Consider the following 20,310-nt stretch of genomic DNA (forward strand, 5'->3'; position numbering starts at 1 on the left):
GTTAGGGCATATGTCATGCATGAATAAGGGATTGCTTAAATTTCGAAGCAATCGAGTGAATACGGTTCGTCCAGTTTGATGCACTTTAAGTAGATACGTTTAATCGATATTTGTATGTCGAACGTTTTATAAACCAGAACGATATATATAAGCTGACACATTGTTTGATACAACTGTTGCTTTCACTGTGATTAATAACGGATAAGAGAAAGGAACAGCATCGAAGAGGTAGACAAATAGATTCGATAATTCGCAGGCTGACAAGTGGTAAGTCCGATTCATAAGAAAAGACAGAATCATTTTTGGACTTAGGGTATAGTTTGTCCTGAGTTTGTGTTTTATTTGTTTCTCTTTTGATCGGGAAAAGCATGCGAGGAATCTCGTGGTCGAATCGGGTTTCGAAGTTGCGGTGTAGACTGATTACGTTGGTTCATTATCACTTTCTCTTGAAGCATGTTACAGCGTTGAAGTAACAACGCCAGTAAACTCGTCCTTTTGCCTGTCCGCGCCGTTGAAGGTCCATCTGTATAACAAATGAAAATTGATTTCGAAAAATTCACTTTTGCGTAAAAGGCGTAGCTTTCTCAACGAATTTGTTAGAGAGAGAGAGAGCGCAAAGAAGTATGTAAGGCAAATTGTAATGAGACCTTCACCGTTTGGTCGTCCGTCGCAGGTATGTTTTGCGAATTTCCCAGCGGCAAGTGAGGCCCCGGTGACCTCGGCAACGGTCTGCCTCCGAGTTCTCCTCTGTTCTGGTTGTCCACAACTTTTTGCAACGCGACCATCAATTGATCGAACAAAAGAGCCGCCCTCTTTGGCACTACCACCTGGAAAAGAAAGTTTGATTCGATCGGTGTGATAATAACGCTTACCACGACTTGCGGTATTCGCTAGTATGGTAATTACACGTGCGTAGGATTCGCGCGATAATTAATTGAATGGTATCAAGCGGCGTTGACTGTAATACATAGACACAAGGTGGTTCTGTTGTTATCCTGCTTGTTTTCATCGATCTTTCGCGTCCCTTACTCCTGATATTTAATGTTTACGCCAATTAAAATTAATTAGACCGGAGGATAATTGCCGTGGAGTTTTAACGCTGAATCACGCCACCTGACGTGAATCTCCTGTTGATTTTCTTTCGTATTTCTCGCTCCACGTTTCTGGGATAAAGCCCAACCAGGGTGAAAATAGGATCTAGGAAATTCTCTTCCATCTTCCGCTAATTTTAACCGTTGCCGATCCCTATTCTGCCATGTTAATAATTCCGTTTCGCACGAATTCGACTTGTTAGTATTTTTATCAATCGTAAAGTTTCCGAGAAATAGCAGAAAGGCAGAAGTTTACTTTAGATAAACGGAGGAAAACCCACGTAGTTTTCGTTCGAACAACTTTCTTGCGACATCAGTCGATGAATATCTGTTTCTTCGCGACAAATTATCTTCTCCAACGGAAACGAACGGTATCGATAGCCAATCTCTTTGTATTTTCCATTTGTAATCTGTAAACTTGACAACTTTTCCATTGCTTTGACGAACTAACAATAAGAAAGGAGGATTTATAACGCGTTACATATAGTTTTGTTAGAGATTAATCTTTCTTTAACTCGGCAATTGGCAGAAATCGATGTTCCTTTGACGTAAGATATAAATCTTGAGACGATCGCGAGATTATACAATATATCTTACAGTTTGGTAGCAATAATTGTTTCATTTCGAGAAAATTAATCGAAAATAAGGTCTCCGGTTTTCGAGGACACGGAATATACGTATTTGAAGGATTTAACGAGCCAAAGGATTCCACTCGATTATCTCGTCGTTGCTCGAAGCTTTCCGAAACTTGGCAACTCGATGCGGATCTAATTATCGCCTTCGTTACACGTTTCAGATTAGTTAGCCAATTTGCTCGACTATTATATCATTTGGGTTCCTCTTCGATCAAGGCAAGTTACATCTTACCGAAGCGTATCGGAGAGAGCAACGAACTAGTCATCGGGTGTACGGCAAAGTAATCGTATATCCATAATACAGAGATAAAATTGACCGTGATGCGATTAAACGAATCTAATGGATTTAATTGACAATAATATAAAATAAAATAAAAGATAACGGAACTAGCTGGGTCAGGATACGTTCAATTTCTCGTGACGATGGAAACCGGTAACCAGTAAAATTTTGATTTCCCTTGGAAAAGTAAGCCCAAGTGCCTGTAACGTACACACGCCGAGGTAAATAAACGCGCTTCTTTCTTGCTATTATACGACCCGAGCGATTTCCCACAGGATTCTCAATCGGCTTTTATTTACTCGCGACGTATCATAAAAATCGTGACAACTGGAATTCGACGAATAATCGCACAAACGGACGATCGATCTGTAACAATCGCAAAAACATAAAAACCACTGATTCGCAGATATGCCAATTTTCTTCCTGCGAATTCTTCCTTACTCGTCCCAAGAAAGCTCTCTTGCCTATTTCTCTTTTGATTCCCGTCAACTATACCGTTATTCGTTGAAAAGAAAACAATTTACTCGCAATGTTTTATTGTGCTCTTGTCAAATAGAAAGAAAGTGGTATTCGGGAATGATCTGCAAGAAAAGATCAGTTCAAGTTTTGTTCGCAGAGGGTTAGCTCGAAGCGACGCAGGGCAAAAGCGAAGAACGAAAACGTCGCCGATGACAGTAACACGCGAACAGTTGGAAAAAAGTCAAAAGTAATTAAAATTCTCTGCCACCAATCGACAATAGCGTACAGAAACTTGCACGTAATTGAAAAAGAAGCATCGAGCAAAGCCGTCTTTATCCTACGGCCGTTCCACTGGTATTAGAAACAATCGAAGAAGAAATACACGAAGCAAATATCTTTTCCTCCTTTCGAACACGCTGACATTAGCAAATCCGATAAGAACTTATTGATGGGCTTACTCGGAACCTTTTCGTAGATTTACTCTCAAGCAAGCACTGCTTTGTCCAACGTACTGTCGCAAGTGAACATTTTATATAAACTATACGCGAACACGCGTACGAATTAACGGCAAATTAATGCTCAGATGTAAAATATTAATTATCTATTTTAATTCTTATTATTATTTATTTATTTATTTATTTACGAACGGCTGGCACTTCGATACAACAGAGAAATACGATAACATAAAACGAACGGATAATTGCGATTTGTAACAAAAACAGGTGATAAATGGCGCGAAAGTAATGTCAGTGAATTACGCAACGTTTTAACATTCTTCAGCATTTTTAGCATTTTTAACACTTTTCTTAAATGCAGCAAGCGATTGGCGAAAGAAGTCTAATCGATGGCGAAGAAAATTTCCACGTTTGCAAACGCGATTAATGCAACTATTGTTAACGTAATTGATTTTGCATAGGGATGTGTGAAGAACCGGGCATCTCCTAAAAAACATATTTTTATTTAGGTAAATACGCGATCTAACGATTCTTTTATTGCGTATTAACTTTTAAAAGTAAATTTTATTATCCCACGTGTAATGTCTATTGAGGTATAAAATTGCCTTGAGTCTGTGTTTTTCCAGCTAAAGTACGTTGTATTACAAACAGCAATTATCCATGTATTTTTTAATGGCAATGAAGCTTTGCAAAGTCTGAAAAGAAAACATTAACAGACGCGTATTTACTGGAGAAATTTACTGGAATGCAGAGGGTAAAAAGGTGTCGAACGACTTCGATCGCGCAATTTTCGATTCTGTAAACGATTTTCAATAACCTTCGAATGCCCTCGGAGCCAATACGTAGTTGAGCGGCGGTGTCATTTTATTGGTAAAAGTCTATCGAATATGGAGGAATTTACTTGAAATAAATTTATCGAGTAATGAAAGATGATCCCGATGGAACTTGGACAAAATTAAACCTCTCTCGTCGATGCCGAAACCACTGCTCACCGCTGAAATTTTCTCGTCTCTTAAATAATTCCTTTTAATTGGAACGCGTCGATGTCCCAGCCGTAACACAAATTTCATTGTGCAAGGTGGAAGCGAATCGATTACGTTTCATTCGAGTTTCCCTTAGTAAATATATTGAAATTCTTTGAACTTTTAAAAATATCTGTCTCTTTCTACGATAGATTAAGGAAGGAATAAATTGTCAAAGTAAGAAGTTATTTTATCTCGAATACGCACCAATGAATTCATTTACTGGTATGCGTTCTATCGTTCGTTCTTTGATCGGATTGTGTAATATATTATGTATAACTTATCGTACTTAGTGACGTGTCATGCACGCGTCATCCATTCGTGGATACGCTTTCGAATGGCACGAAACGTGGAAATTACAATTGCCACGATTAGTCGAGAATTTCGAAAAGTACGCGTTAACGCGAAGACAAATGTTCCTTCGCGCGCGTGTAACGTATGGCAACGTGTGGCGCACGAGCATATCGCATCTTTGAAAAACAGATAAACGGGCAACATTTTTTCCATCTCCGGCGGTCTTTTTTATTTTAACACGACTAGCGAACTGTGTCACGTGCCAAAAGAAAAGAACTTAGTCACGATACAAAGAGCAAAGTGGATTCTATCTTCAGGATTATGTAAGGAACATCTCCATAAAACGGGACAAAAAAAACCGATAGAGTTTGATCTGTTTTTTATAGCGATCGAAGGAAAGGACACTTTGTAGAATGTGTGCGCAAATGACACACGCGTTAGGATTATAAGTTGGACAACAAAGAGGATAGTTAATAACCATTGGCTACAAAAGGCTGAGCCGATCGTCGATGCGTTTTTAGAATATAATAGAGAGTCGCTTGTTACTCGCGCGATCGCTAGATCGTCGCTGAAAAATTTAATTAAAATCGATGCTTCTAACGTGACTTGAAAGCTGCTCCGTCTATCAAATATCGTGAGCTTTGTTCTTAGCGCGATCAAGCGCGATAACGCGTCGTCCGATTATTGTATCATTGTCGGCCCTTATCGCTAATTTAATCACAAATGCGTGGACATCGAAGCTTTGTCGCTTATCGATAATTAAATTCCGAATGGGCGTCGATACGATGCGATACGATCGACAAACAGAGCGAACAGAGCCAACGGGAACCGGATGTTCCAACGTTCTAACGGATCGTTTACCGAAAATTTTCTAGTTTTATTCTACGCCGACCGTTGATCGTTAGAGATTCGATTCGTCGTGTTCCTTTCACCCATTGACTTTCAGTGACCAATTTTTTATGGCGTTTAAGGCCTCCGGAGTTAATACTCTTTCGGCGGACCGTAGTTCCGTTTCTTTCCTTTTTTACTTTCGTCGGACAAAAGAATTATTTTCGTGCGATAAAGCTCGTCAACCTACGAGCGCGAGTCGCAGTCACCGAGGCAATCGCAAAACGCAAGCTATCATTACGTGGGCATTCGTCAGGCCAAAATGAGTATAATTGTTAGCGTCCGCCAAAGTCATCTATTTAGTTGTTTCAATGCCGACAGGCCAAGTATCGTAATCGTTTTACCGGCTCGCGTATCGTTCAACAATATTCGCGTGTTAAACACTATTTCCAGCCAATTTCTTTATCGCTAATTTTAGTAACCGACGAACATTGCACGGAGGGCAACACAGCCGGATGGTCGCCGCGCGGACAAAGACGGACAAATTAATCGATTTATTTCGAGTTGGAGAGAGTTGGCGCTGTTCTGCGTAAATGCGTGCATACACGTACGTACGTGCGATCCAAATGAATTTGTTGTTCGTTTTAAATAGATATGGAAATGGCTAATGGAACACGTAGTCGTTCGATTGCGATGCGTTGGCGGCCACTGTAGGAAAAAGAAAAAAAGAAACAAAAGGAGAAGAAAAAAAGAGCGTTTTTATATATATATATATGAGAATAATTCTTCCTTAGGGAAAATCTTGTACTTGTAGAGTTTCGTATATTTTTGTGCGTATATTTTCAACAGTCGGCAGTATAAATCTAGAAATAACGTGGCCGACGTATCTTCTTTTAATTAAGCATATCGTTCAAGTTTATTTTTTCTTGTTCGGCGGACGAAACCGAGCGAAGCCTAATCGTAAGTATCGCGATAAACTAGTTGATTAGATGTTGGGTCGCTAGATTGCCGGAAAATCGAGGGGAATTTTCACGGTAAGGAAAATTGAATGGGTCAAGGAACGGGAAAAATAGTTTCGGTTATCGTTCCAGGAAAAAAATAACCGTGGGAATGAAGTTTTAATGATGCACAGCCCACGCGTAAATCTTTGCCTCTATTTTCTTTCTTCGAAATTTTCCAAACGTTGCTAGAGAGTTTCCTCGAGAAGATGAAAAAACGGCCGTTTGACGATCATTGCCGAGTCTGTTACTTCGCTCGACTATACTGTTAGAAAACGAAAGCGTAGTTACATTATACGTGCACTCGATCGAAATAGCTTTCTTAAAGCCTTCGTAAAAGTAACGTTGAATCCACTTTCGTTTTAAAAGTTGACTCGTCTCGTTGAAAACGCCGTTGCAACGAGTGCGACGAGCAGCAATTTACCATCGGCCTAACTCTCGAAACGTTGAATTATTTTGAATTGTACACACGTCGCTGCTCTCCTTTCGAAAAACGGATCGTATAATGGATCAACGTCGATGCTTTTATCGATATCGACGCGACGCTTGCAACCAAAGAGAATTCGTTCGTCGACAAATTCGAAAAGTCTGTCGATCTCTTTCCACATAACTTTCGCGCGAATCGGACCATGCGTTGCTTTTGTCACGGTGATCTTGGAATAATCATATTTTGCATACCAGTTCGCATACCATAGCCATTAAAACTACAATTAAGCAGTAACAGCATACCCGCGTGCCGGCATCCAGCGATAACCCCTCCACACGAGCCAAAACCTCGATATAAAAATCCTCTCAAGTCAGCACTCGACATTCCATTCCGTTCCTATTTTCCGTTCTGTTAATGTGACATTCTGTACCGTTACTCTGTCAGTTTTATAATAAACTGTGAAACAACTATCAATTGTTATCGATTGGAGTACGAATCTCTCACCTTACGTGCGGAACGTGAAATAATCTCGAACCGACGCGACACTTTCAACATCGTCGCGTCGTCATACTTGTGCGATAACTCGGTCTATTTGAAATTTTAGCATCGACCGACGCACGCCACGGGACGCTATACGTATGCACCTGTACGACGCGTCACGTCGCTCGAGACTCGCGTCGAGTGCAATTTCATTCGCGTTAACGTGCGCGGTTTCGAAGAAAGTTTCAACATTTTTCTTACGCCGGAACAAACAATCACTGTAAATCGTTGTTTTGCGAGCGCTTAAGGAGATCGCGACCGCCCAAGCAGATGCTTCGCCGCATAAATACGCGTTAAAAAGCAGCCGCGAGATGCTGAAAACGAAGAAGAAAGAATGCGTGGGCGTATATCGGGGAAAATTTATAGCTCGAGATATTTGCTCCGTTGCGTGGAATCGAAGCGTATCGTTCGCGAAGGTACACGCAAAGTGCGCTAGTTTATACATCGAAGGAACGTTTTTGCCTTTCGAAATTCGGGCTAACGAAGCAAATAAAAGTATTGGGTCATTAGGTGGTAATCGCTTAGTTGTCAACCCAATAGTACACTTTTAATAAAACGCATCTTATTCTCGGTGTTCTACCGTGTTTGCGCCTATCGACATTGTCTTGTCATCTTGTCGAAGAACGACGTTGCCACAAAAACTCACGTATCGCGATAATTCCCGAATCCAGGTGTAAAGTAACAGATACGGTAGCTCACAAAAATATTCGAACACTTGTCGCAGAAAATTTAGACGAATTAATAAAAAAAATATACCTAAAATTAAGATATCTACAGTATGAACAATGATGTTAAACGTACAACTAGCGTGGAAGATGGTCCGACTAAATATCGTGATTTATGAATACATTCCGTTTCTTCCAATAAATATCTTGTGACGTTTATATACATTTTCAGATTCGCCTCAAATTTGATGAAAAATGTGTTTCGTTACAGCGTTAACGAGACCTCAAAATGTTCCCTATAATATGTATCATCTTTTGCGAAAATCTATCTTCTTGTAGCCGTTCGAGAGAAAGAAGATTTTGAGACGTTACTGGAGCGACGGCTGACAGTCGAGAAACGCATCGAAAGATAGAAAGCTTCGTCTAATCTTGACACCGAGAGAACGATCGTCTCCTGCCGCAAATAATTCGACGACGCGGTGTTGAATCGATTTAACGATGATTAAAGTCACGTTGATGACACGTTTTTATTAGCCGGCACATAAAAGTTATTGCCACGAAGTTGCCAATGGCGGAAAGATGAACTCCGAGCACAACAACGAGACGCGCTCCTTTAGACATCACGTAATTCAAACGAATTGCTTGACCGCGAAACTTCTCTCCTCGGCTTTGTACTTTGTCTCATTATTTTCTCGTATTTTATCGGCAAACGATAGCAATAACGTTCCAAGGCGTATTCTCCGCATCAAGATAGAAACATTCCATCAGATCGAAGACGAATATTCTCGTAGAAGGATCGAAGAAATCGAAACGCCGGAGTTTAAATGTGTCGAAGTTGCCGATTGAAACTTGTTCGGTTGACACGACTCGATGCGACATCCTTTCAGAGACTTTAACGCTGGAAATATCAACCAGTGTCTTAACCTTGACACGCTATATGAAAGATTAGAGCGAAATCCAAAATTTCTTTCTCTCGCGTCTACATCTGCCGAGAACAATAGGATTCGTATCAAATGGCAAACCCATGTTTCCTCGATCGACATTTGAGAAATTTAATCGACCGATCCGAGGAAAATTTGTCCTGGCGTTCAGTTGCTTCTAAGTATTGATTTCATCTGAACGAAACAGTGTGAATTTTGGCCTGCATCATATATCATAGGGTCGTAATCTTGTTAACTCCTTAACGAAGAAAAATAGGTGGGTGACCTTTGTCGGAAGAGATAGGAAAGGAGACAAACAGTGACAATCTCTACAATGTTGGGCGAATAAAATGTTGCAAAAAGACATTGATACGGCTCGATGTATATAAATATAATATAAATTACAATAATTCCTCTGACGTTATCTCTCAACCATATCAGCAGATATCTAAACCGTAGCTTTCAATCGGACGTGCAAGCATACATAGACGAATAACATTAATGACATGAAAACGAGTTCGAGTAAATAGTAAATATCGAGCGAAACGAAAGATAAAAGGGACAGCCGACACGTCATTGTCATTATATATATATATATATATAATGACAATGATACATATATATCATTATGTATATATGTATATATAATTGGCCAAAAAAGTCGTACAAGATAATTATCGTACGTCGTGAAAAATGTGTCTACCTCGGGTCGAAAAGCTGATCGTTTGCGGGATTAACCAATAATTAATAGAAAGCAGCGTACGGATAGGGTGACTAATTAGCGTAGAGCCAACGGGGCAGACTAGCGTTGCCTTATTTCGTCGGTGGAACGTAAATATGATTAATGCAGTTGGAAATAATTCATTAATTAAGTGGTTCAACTTGGAGACAGGCGTCTGAATTAACGCGCATGGATTGCGACTAAACGAGCAAACGACAAGTCGAAGTTGTTCGTTTCGAATTGAATCGGGAGACAGTTTCGATTTTACTCGAACGAACTGTCTAGCGGAGGATTATTAATCGACGACGATTCGAAGAACGAGAACAATTTGCAAGAATAGCAGAACGAAAATTGCTACGCAAGAGGGATTAATCGAACGATTAATTAATCGGTAGAAAATCCGACCGATTAATAGTAAGTATTGTAATTGAATTCCGCGCGACCCGACGTCGCGTCGCTTCCATTTCGTTTTAATTTCATCGGTAATTGTATGGAAACTTTGAATAAGGGTCCGTAGCACATTTTGGTTGAAATTGAATTAACGGCAAAATACGATTCTATATCCTGTCGATCGTTTTAGTACACGCAGGGTGCAGATATTTCTTCGAAAGGCGATTTAACGTCGAAGACAAGAAGCACGTTACGTGCTTGAAACTTATGGAAACTTATTACGAGCGTAACTTAAAAACCACTTCATCCCAAAATTTTCTAACTTGAAATCGATCGATCTTTAAATTCGTTTAATTGTAATTTGAAGTTTATCGACTTTCGAGACAGAACCGAGTTGATCTTTGTACGAAATTTGCCAACTTTAAAAATACCGATGGTTTCTACTGTCGTCCTTTCGCAATGTTCTTTTTTTTTTTTTTTTCTTTGAAAAGAGAAAAATCGTATTCGAAGGTAAATTTTTAAGTTGGTTAAACGTAGCGGTTAAACATTTTCGGGAAACAACGTTCGAACGTACTGGTCAAAGAGGATTGCACGGTGCGTCGTACGTTCGAAACTTTCCTGTTTTATTGTTCTGCGTGTAAATCGATAAAAACATCGTCGCTTCGACGTCGACGTAGATTTAAGATTAATCCGAAGAATGTCCAACTGTTGCGCTTTATTCGACGCGAAAGCTTGAAACGCATTGACTTGGCCGATGAATATCGGTAAAAGGTACGCTAGTACGTTTGAAAGACGCGTACGATTGATCGGCGAAAAGCGAAATATCATTGAATTGATTCAACGACAACAAGCTTCCGCGTTCAGCGTCACGGAGCAAATAAAAATAAGAAAACGGTCGACACCGGTGACAGTAATATTCTCAGCTTACGCAAAACCCTCGTTTACCGCAAAACAAAGAAAGCTGCGAAAATGAATCTACCAAGTAATAAAGAAATTCGAGAAGAATGAAATTTCAGGAGGATCTCGGGAGAGATGAAAATTGTGGGAAGCGAACGACAAAGAATTGGATATTCTATCGCACGATTACTAGATGGAACCTATATACTTTTCGTTTGGAATCGAAAGCAAAGGCGACCATATCGATCCTTTTCGACGATCCATCCTTTGTATTTCCGATCACGAACTTTTCCAAGCTATTTCGTTTTTCGAAACACCGTTACAAAACAAATCGGACGATATACAAGCAAGTTTTACGTTTGTTGTCGAAGTTTCATTCTTTTCAGCTAAATGCGATTTTGTAGGAAACACGATGAATCGATGTTCTTCGAAGACAACCACGTTATAGCTTTCTCGAAGACGTTCACGGTAAAATGAAAATTCGTAAAACGCAAACACAGAGATAAACAGAGACAGGAAGAAGGGAGAATCTAGCGGAAGAGCATGCGACTCTACTTGTTGATTGTGATTTAAAATCGCCCTCCGTTTACTTCCCTTGCGAAATCGACTGCAAGAGAATGAAAATTTACGACCGCCGCAAACAAATTTCTCTAATTTGCGGTAGCCGAGACGTTGCCGGTAAGATTCGCTCGAATCAAACGATCGTCGCATCGAACATCGTTTACAAAGCTACGCTACTACGTGTTATGCGAATTAAAACGACGTAGGAATCCACGAGCGATCTAGACAGGACGATACTTGTGGCTAAAATATTAAGAAAAGTCCCTTGGACTACGATCTTGTACGTTCACTCCCATTTCGATGTAACTTTACCTTTCTTTCGACGCGACCATCGGTCAATCTACGTAGCCACGTAGTGGTTTTCGTTACGACGAACTATGACGCAACAAAGGAACAAGCAAACGAGCTTCGTGAATGTTTCGAGTTACTCACCGGATACTCGTCGTACTTGGTCGAATAGTCGGGATAATCGAGATTCGTTGGCGCGTTCCTCTTGCTGAGAGCACGCTGGCCGATAGTACCACCGATTATGGGCACCATCGCCACTAACATCAATGGAATCACTCCGTTGCCCATTTATATTTGTATTTTGCTTCTTCGTTTGTCGAATGGTCTCGCGGTTCTCGAGTAAAACTACAGCATCCGTGAGTACACCTTTTTGCGAATCGATCGTTTCTTTGCTTGGATCGAAGGAAGCTTTCCCGCGATGGAACGATCTCACTCCAGATCTTGACCGAGATGCGATCGGAATTACGGTGATTCGAAACTTTTCTTTGATCAGCCTTATCTATTTATCTTAACGTTTCGAGGCAAGAAAAAGGACGAGCGCGGCGGCTTTCCGACTCGATTCGTTTGCAAGTTGAGAAGCAGCTAGTTGTGCGACACCTCGAATTTCTAAACTGGCAAAGGATACCAAACGATGGTTATCGACGATGTCCTGTACGTGGGTTATTGCAGAAAGACGAAGGATGTACTCGAGGACGCAATGTGACGCCTCGAGCGGCAACCGCTCTCCTATATACTTCGTACGCGTGCTCCATGTTACGCAGGCGCTGGAAATGTCCGTCCAATTCGGGAAACCGCGCGCGTTATCCTGCCATTCTGACGCACATTTTCTGCCGCACGAGATTCGATCTTGCGAGCGCGAACGTCGGAAAAACATCGAAAACGATCTTCTTCCAGCGAATCGGAGCAACGTTAGTAAATTCACGCAGATAGATGTATCTGGTTTGGCGAGCCTCGATACTGCGGTGCTCGTCGTGATAAATATGTCGCCCCAACCCTCCTCTCGATCTTCCTTATCATAACGGAGAAACGCAATGACGAACTATATAATCGGCCGAGCATACAGGTTGAGAATCATCGGCGAATCGGAAACTGGGCAAAAAGGTGGCGTAGAGTCGACGTACAAGTCGAGCATACTCGTAGGGATTGAAAATTGTACGTAACGAGTTTAGTTGAGTTGATTTCACGTGTACGCGCCAACGCGCAACTCACTAAAAGTTGAGAAACGCAAACTCTCTTATAAATTCAGTCGCGTTTCAAAACTTGAGAACTTGTTGGAAAGATGCAGTTGGCAAATTCGCCACGGTGCTATCCGACTTGTGGCCAGTCTCGTTAGGGAATAGATCGTGACTACAAAGTCAAGAATTGATCAGGGAATTGTAACTCTGGTTGGAAACTCCGAAAATTTCTCGCTGCAAATGGGATCTTAATCTCCGCCTTTGGCTTTTCGCTCGTTCTCTCACCGAGTTCCCTTCCTAATAAGAGTTCGCGTCTCTTCGTCCTTTTATTCTCGATTAATCGGGCTGCTTCTCGGAAACCTCCGAGGTCTTTCCTCCGTTACACACTCTGTTTTAGCTTTAGCCTAGCGCTTAACGCGAAGTTATGGCAAGTTTGGACCCAGCCATCAAAAACGTTCGTTCGTGTTCCTTTAACGTAAATAGACATCGAGCAACTTGTTCGTAAACTCATTTACACCGAAAGAGCTTCTTCGCGACGAACGCGAGCAAAGGGTTCGCCGAATAGTCGCCACACGGCCAAAGAATGCTAACTAAATGTTTAACTAAAATTTTAAGAAAGAGAGGAAAGACCGAGCATTCGTTTAAACGCAGCTTTACGCGTGATTACTCGAGCCTCGCATTTGTCTCCGACGATGTCCAACGCGAGCTGACTGCACGAGCGTTACAACGAAAGGCGAGAAACGAGTCGTCGCTGGAGTAGAATCGCAAATGCGACAGGTGGTTCGTGAGGAAGAATTGGACTCGTTTAATCAAGCGACTTTCGGTGTCACGTGCCGGCCACAATTAACGACTAATAACGTTGCGGTGAGGTACGTGACGGACGTGAAGTTACTTCAATTTCCTCGATGGATTTTATTCTCCTGCCGAATTTTTCTTCATCCTGCACAGTTTCTTTCGCGTTTTTCTGCCTTCCGCGCCTTTATTAATTTCCTACATACGTTTTGTCGGTTACTTTCTAAAGATTTCTCTCTCTTTCAACTCGATCCAACAGGCTAACCGATCTATCGACGAAAAGTGCTTTCATCGTCATTATCAATATGATATTCATTACCAACGATCGCGCCAGTTTTGCGAAGTTAGAACAAAGCAATCGTCTTGATTTTGCAAACGATCCAGTGCGAACTTGCTAACGTTTTTTCGATTCTTCGTGCAATCGGCTTTGTCTAACGATCAAATTCAGGCGGACGACGCGACTCGATGCGACGGAGAACGTCCTTTTTTCCGTCGATTCACCGAATACTCTGTTACGTAAGAAAGGATAAACGCGTGGAACGTAATAAACGAAAATAGTTCCGGTCATAATGAAAACAAAGAAGGCTTAGTAGAAGGCTTAAAATAATAATCTCGTGGTTAAAATACCCGTATTGATCGATAACATTAATTATATCGTACATTTATGAAACTGCAAATATCTGCTATCGGAACGATCATTAAGTGATATTGACAAACTCCGCAATCATTTAATTGCCAACTCAATAGAAGGGTAACTTCGCATACGCGGGGCACGCGTTAATTAAGCGTGAAATAAGGAAAAGATTAATTCGAAAGCTAATGATTTCGAACAGCGAGAAACTGCATGGGAAGTAAAAGACACGCACGAAAAAAAAAAAAAAAAGAAAAAGGCAAAACGGTATCGCTTTAACCAAATATATTTATCTATTTATCCATTCATCTATTTGTTTATTTGTTTGTGAGATAAATCCTTTATACAAAGAGATATGTATAATGTAAGGAAAATATATAAACAAATATACGATGTACGTATAGTATATGTAAATAGAGAACAAAAGGTAAAAAGAAAATAGCAGTTAAATAATTATAGTTTATAGCATACGCCCTAAGGAGTGTTTTGGTTTTAAGGATGCTGAGAATTGACCGAATACGTCGATATTCTAATGAACAGAGCTAATTATACGATGGAGATATCGCGAATCTCGATAAATTTTATAAATCACAACGATTTTTCCGCGTCACTGAGCGTTATCGCTGAAGGATAGCGATTAACGTTTCCAGTTTATTTAGCGAAAGCCGATCGTACTTTGCCACAACAAATATCGTGTGGGTCATCTGGCAATTAGCTTTGGTCCCATTAATTAGTTAATGACGGTGATGCGAGTTTCGATTCGTTTATCACAGAATCGAAGTTCAGTTGAAAGTTCGCCCTGAAATAATAGAACGTACCACGATTCGCGGTTTATGATCGATACGTTTTGTAATATGCTCGTTAAAACTTCTTCTTCGGCTTTTTTTCGATAACGAGCATCGAGAAAAAGCGTTTACGATTCTCTACTGTGCTATCACTACTATTACAGTTATTCGTCGTTTACGCACAAAAATGTTAATCGAAGTTTTCTCCGCGGAAACGATGCACGGCGACGAACGCGCGATCTGTGATTGGCTGATCTTCGCGAAATTTATGCTTCCAATAAATATCTTGTAACGTGTGTACACATTTTCAGATCAAAATAATCACGGTGCTCGTAAAATACACGCATAAAACTTTTCTAAGAGCGCGTTCGAATACATTCGATCAACCAATTGGTCGATACTTTTATTCGTTCGGGATTTTCGTAATTGCGGATACGAAATTGAATCTTCGGCCAGGCAAAGGTTCTTGGCGAAAGGTTAGCGGGATATTAGGATCGACGATTTCGCGTTTACGAGTAGGGCTCAGGAATTATCGTCGAGTAAGTTAAACGGCGTTTAACGAGCTGACCACATGCATCGGTGGCTCGCTTACGATCGTGCCGATGGCTCTTATAAAACTAAAAACCACGGAACGCTTCTTGACGCCGATGGATCGAACTTTTTATCCGTTTTTATCCGAACGACCGTTCGAAATATGTTATATACAGCCGCCATAAATGAAATCCGCGATAAGCAAGAAAATGAATAACGTCGTACACAAATTATGCCTCGTGACGTTGAAGTATCCTTTGGAAATAGAAGGAGCTCGAGAACTCGACGAACGAAGTTCGAAAAACTCGCGGTTCACGAGAGATTTCGGGCAACAGAACGATAAGTAAACTGTCGTCGGACGAAACGTGGTTTTGGGAAAAGTCGAAGAGAGCGGGATAGAAAGACCGCGAAAAACGTCAGCGACACTGAAAGTCAATCAGAGTACAGGCTGATCGGACCTGGGTAATGGAAAGTCGGCCTAAAGGTTTCTCTGGTACCACTCAACCACCCGTCGCGATCTTGTTCTCGCCGCAGTCAGAAACCGAAATATTTCTCCGTTTACGACTGTAATCGCAACTTCCTGTTTGTCGATCGATGCAAGCGAATTGTTTTTAAACAAATGCGTAACGCCTCCCTCGTTTCTCCTTCGTTTCTTATCGTTAAGCATTTTTCCTCTCGCGAGCTTAACATCTCGATGAACGAAGATTACCCTCTACACGGTCGCAGTGCAGTCGTGTGATCGGAGGGTCGATAAGTTTTAACGATACATTTTTACGATGCGAGACAAAATGAAATCACGAGGAGAAAGATTAGGAAATCAGCGTCGAACTAGCCGTGTAAGATGAAAAGAAAAAGAAAGTAAGAAAAGATAGTATGAAAAAAATATGGTTGATTTTATCGACCGCGAATAAGAGACAGAAAGCTGTCGATTTGGGGATCGAGCTTGCACGATAAGCTGCGACTTGGGCTTCGATAAAGAAACTACCCTTTGGCACTTCCCTTCTGCTTAGGAATTACCGACACGATGTTGCATCCGCCACGGTAAACCAATGCTTTGTTACCTAGCGCACTCTGCCACAAAGTTCTTCTCTTGGTTTTTCCTTCCATTAGGTCACAGATATTCCGGCCCGTATATTAAAACCACAATGACACCGGCAGTTACAGATTTATTAAGTTAGGGACATTTTATTTCCGTCAGCTGCGAAACAAATTGCGATACTTCACGAGCGTATATTAAATATTTCATGGTGTCGGAAACACGAGAATTATCTCGTGTCCACGGTTACAGTAGGAGACGGTTGTTTTTATTCGAATCCGAAAGTTCACAGTTTTGGTAACTGGTCTTTGAAAGCACGAAAACGAGAAATCAAAATGTTCCCAAAGAAGCTTTAATGATTCCTCGTTGCCTGTAAATCCCGTTCCCACACGAACGTGGAAAAAGCTGAAAAGAGATCCAATTTCGGTGGAGTAACAACTTTGATCCGTTCAGAGGCTTTTGTTTTTCGCGATCGATTCACAATCGTTTCTATTCCCTTGACCAACGAAACTCTGCCTCGTTACTGGATAATTACAACGTCGATCCACGTTCCTCTGTTTCTTTCGTTTTCGTTAGTTTTTTCGTTCGAACTGCGACTCGTCAGGTGACTTGACAACCGTGTCAAGGGAAAACACGTATTCAGGGGAAATAGACAGCCTAGAAAGGGCTCTTTGATTTTCGGATTTCTTCGTTTCTTTGATTACCTTCGGTTAATTATCAGTTTGCGCAACCCTCCTTCGAGAGTGCACTTAATTTTCACCGTTTATTACGCGTTTACGTAACGCCGGCAGCGACAGCTTTATTTCGTCCAAGAATCGCGTAACGTTACGAAAGAAGATAAAAAACCGACGAAGAAAAAGAGGAAAATATATATTCTTCCAATATTTTCAAGACATCCGCGATATTTTTTTTTCGCATTTACAAGCGATAATTTTGATTGATTTAAAATGTGTGAAAGATTTACAATATTTGCCATTTAACGATCAATTGTTAGTTTCGTGTGACATTTCCAAAGGATGTAGCGTTACGTCAACATCCTTCAACGAGGAAACAGAGATAACGTGTGCGAAGGAGCGACAAGGAGTTAAGGCAGAATCCTCGTGTCTGACCGAACAACGGTACGTTCTACTGCGGTCGAGTCGACGTCTCTCCTACTTGGTTTGTGAAAGCACCTCGTGATTGTCGATTGTCGAAAGATAGCGAGAGTCGCGCGATACAATTTATATTGATATCTTCGCCTACTCCCTGACGTTAAAGACACAATAATCGTTGACACGCGATAGAGGCTTCAAGGAGACGACCGCCTATCCCAATTCCCGTAAAATTGTACGAACGAACAAAACATCCTACGAACAAAAAAATGTGCGTTTCTTCGCGTTGTACGAGGTGATCTTTTCCGTTGGTTTCTTCTTCGGCGAGTATCATGGCAAAATTGCTCGTTAGGTGTAGGCGTAGGTATAGAGTCGAAAAAAGAAAGGAAGAAAGAAGAAAACCAGACGAGACATTAGATAAAGTTATGAAAATACTTAATTAGCGATAACAGCGAAGTAGTCGTGGATCCATCGTTAAGTTACGTAAAATGTTCGTCAAAGCGTTTAAACGGATATTTTGTTGCGGCTCCGAACCGATTGATCATCGATTCGTCGATCTCGTTGTTCTTTATTGTTGAGGTTATTAGATGTGTGAACAAAGAAACGTGTGGATAGATTGTAAGGTAGAAAATATAATTTAATATAGAAGCGTAAATACAAGTAGGAATATATATGTAAGCTGGTCCAGATCCGCACGCTAGCAGTGTTACCCTATGACTAAAGGAACGCCGAAAAAGACGTCGCACGTGTGCCGCTTATCGTCTGTCGTCGACGCATTCTTTTGTCTATGCGCTATCGACGACATCGGCGCCTTGTGAAAGCCGAAGACCAGATGTAGAGTTTTCTCAGAAGTATCGATCACTTCAACATTTATGTCATCGGTTTATCCAAATTTCCGTACGATCGTTCGTTCGGAGAAGCGTTCGGAGAAGCTGAGTCCGATCGAAGAACTATTTTGTTCAGTGCTAGTCTTAATTCAGAAAAGTCTCGTCGTTTAAGTTTAATCATCCCGGTGCTTACTCTTTTTTTCGATTTTATCTCAGCCATCCGAGTGACCTCGAAGCAACAGTGACACGTTGTCGATGACCCTGAGAATTTTTCTTAAAAGTTGAATTTCACGTTATTCTGTTTCAACGACGCTACCTTGATTTTTTCGTAAAATTACGCAGCGCCGGAGAAAAACGATGCAGCTTTCCACACGTCGTTAATGCAAATTTCAGCGGTCCGGTTTTTATCGGCGGGCGCTGGCGCAGTTGGTACTTGTGGTACAAGTACTTGGTGGTTCGAAAATCTCAAAGGGAAGATAAAGATTCTGTTTACGGGCATCGATACATGCATCGTTAAGCAAACTCTTCGAGACGTGCGACGCAGGAACTCGGAACCGCATTTCGCGCTACCATAGCTCTCAAGTCAGTCAAAATACTGAATGGTCGTGTGTCATGGAGAACGCGGAGATTTAAAACAGTAGAAAAAAATTAGAAATTGCCTTCTCGTGAAAGCGACAAGAATCGAAACGATTAGACGAGTTGTGCATGTACATTGTACATATTTCAACAACGAATTCTGTTAAAGTAATACTATGTAACGTTTTATTAAATACAAAATTTATTAGAACAGAATAATTATTTGATATATAACATAATAGCTTGAAATATTAACGAACAGTGCTCTATTGTCTTGTACGTCTCAAACAGGAACGAATTTGTTTTATTGCGCGTCTATTCATTCAATACGTTCTCCTCTCGTGGTGTTTTCCTTTTGTCTTCCTCTCTTTCGTTCCTCGCTCGTACAATACAGATGTACATACGTCTATTTTCTAACAAACTCGAAGGCTAATTTTAAGCGAAGAGTATTGCAGAAGTTTAACGGTTATCGTTCGCTCATCTTGTGCAGATGGCAACTATTCAGGCGTTAAGTTTAGGTCGATGAAATATCATCACCTGGACTATTCGTGCCGAAGTCGATTGATGCTAGCCTTGTTCGCTCGAAAAATATATCCAACTGTTTTTTACGCTTCGAGCGTATAAAGTAATTTCTAATCCGATTATATATTAAACGACTAAGCTTTATAGTTCTTCGGACTCCTCTCGAAACGCTCGACTATTTGACGAGCGTCAAAATATCCCAGGTACTTCCGAGATAGCCAGCATCGAGAATAAAAAGTTGATGGCAGCGCCTTTGGGAAAATGTGTAAGATCCGTCGTGGTGAACGATGACCTGCAGCTTTTATCGCGTTTTATCGTCATCGCTGGTGTGATTACGTTTCCCAAAGCTCCATGGTTGATGGCCCATTTCTAGCGAGTCGATTACATATCGCTATACCGTCGATTGCTGCTCTCTTTATTGCCCGATAACGAGCATATCGAAGTTCCACTATTCGCAACTTTCTTTTCGCGTTCTTATAAGCCTTGAACAACGTGGCTGTAATCGACAACCGTAAGGTCAATTTAAATAAGCTTCGATATTTCTTGAACGATGTTGCGTGCACGTAAACGCAAAAAGAGAGAAATCAATGGAATATAATTTGCAAAGAATTTTCTAAACCCAGGCGTAGCCTATTGGGATTATCGCATCTTCGAGAATATCGAGATAAAATAGCCAGAGGTCGGTATCGACGTTCTTCGCATGAAAAATTAACGTCGTTACGTAGCTGCAGCTCGATCGCACGAAAATCACCGGTTTCCATGTATAACCTGACTGCGAATAAAAGAAAAATGACGGAATTTGGACGAGCGAACGGTCAAGGAGAGTAGGACACTCTCGACGGTGAGACGCGATCTCTTTGCATGAAAACGCGA

The 20,310-nt window shown here is 41.1% G+C and overlaps 2 protein-coding genes across 4 annotated transcripts in view; one reads left to right on the forward strand and one right to left on the reverse strand.

Moving 5' to 3' along the window:
• The window catches only part of LOC139996097 (prohormone-1), a 61,210-nt gene that overhangs the window by 29,663 nt on the left and 11,237 nt on the right, over positions 1–20,310 (forward strand). Inside the window, exon 1 of one of the 2 annotated variants that reach the window (XM_072020182.1) lies at positions 5,463–5,671. The exons of the other annotated variant lie outside the window; for it this stretch is intronic. The gene's annotated coding sequence lies outside the window, so the exon portion shown is untranslated. Of the gene's footprint in view, positions 1–5,462; positions 5,672–20,310 lie in introns of those variants that run through there. 2 annotated transcript variants of the gene reach the window in all.
• LOC139996096 (uncharacterized) lies at positions 75–12,192 on the reverse strand. Of its 2 annotated transcripts, none has more exons than XM_072020179.1 (3): positions 11,616–12,192; positions 654–827; positions 75–523 (listed from the first exon to the last, which is right to left on the reverse strand). In XM_072020179.1, exons 1-3 carry the CDS (start codon positions 11,757–11,759, stop codon positions 437–439), a joined length of 405 nt encoding a protein of 134 aa, XP_071876280.1. In that variant the 5' UTR covers positions 11,760–12,192; the 3' UTR covers positions 75–436. The 2 variants fall into 2 exon arrangements, with proteins under 2 accessions (XP_071876280.1, XP_071876279.1); XM_072020178.1 differs by having other exon boundaries at positions 648–827.

Source organism: Bombus fervidus, chromosome 17 (assembly GCF_041682495.2).
Source record: "Bombus fervidus isolate BK054 chromosome 17, iyBomFerv1, whole genome shotgun sequence".
In the NCBI taxonomy this organism is placed as follows: domain Eukaryota; kingdom Metazoa; phylum Arthropoda; class Insecta; order Hymenoptera; family Apidae; genus Bombus; species Bombus fervidus.

Bases quoted from the DNA above. Each gene is read 5' to 3' on its own strand.
- LOC139996096 (XM_072020178.1), bottom strand. From the start codon at position 11,759: ATGGGCAACGGAGTGATTCCATTGATGTTAGTGGCGATGGTGCCCATA. The intron at 828-11,615 runs GTGAGTAACTCG...TTTCTTTTCCAG, and splicing joins CCAAGTACGACGAGTATCCG to GTGGTAGTGCCAAAGAGGGC. The intron at 524-647 runs GTCTCATTACAA...TTTGTTATACAG, and splicing joins CGGACGACCAAACGGTGAAG to ATGGACCTTCAACGGCGCGG.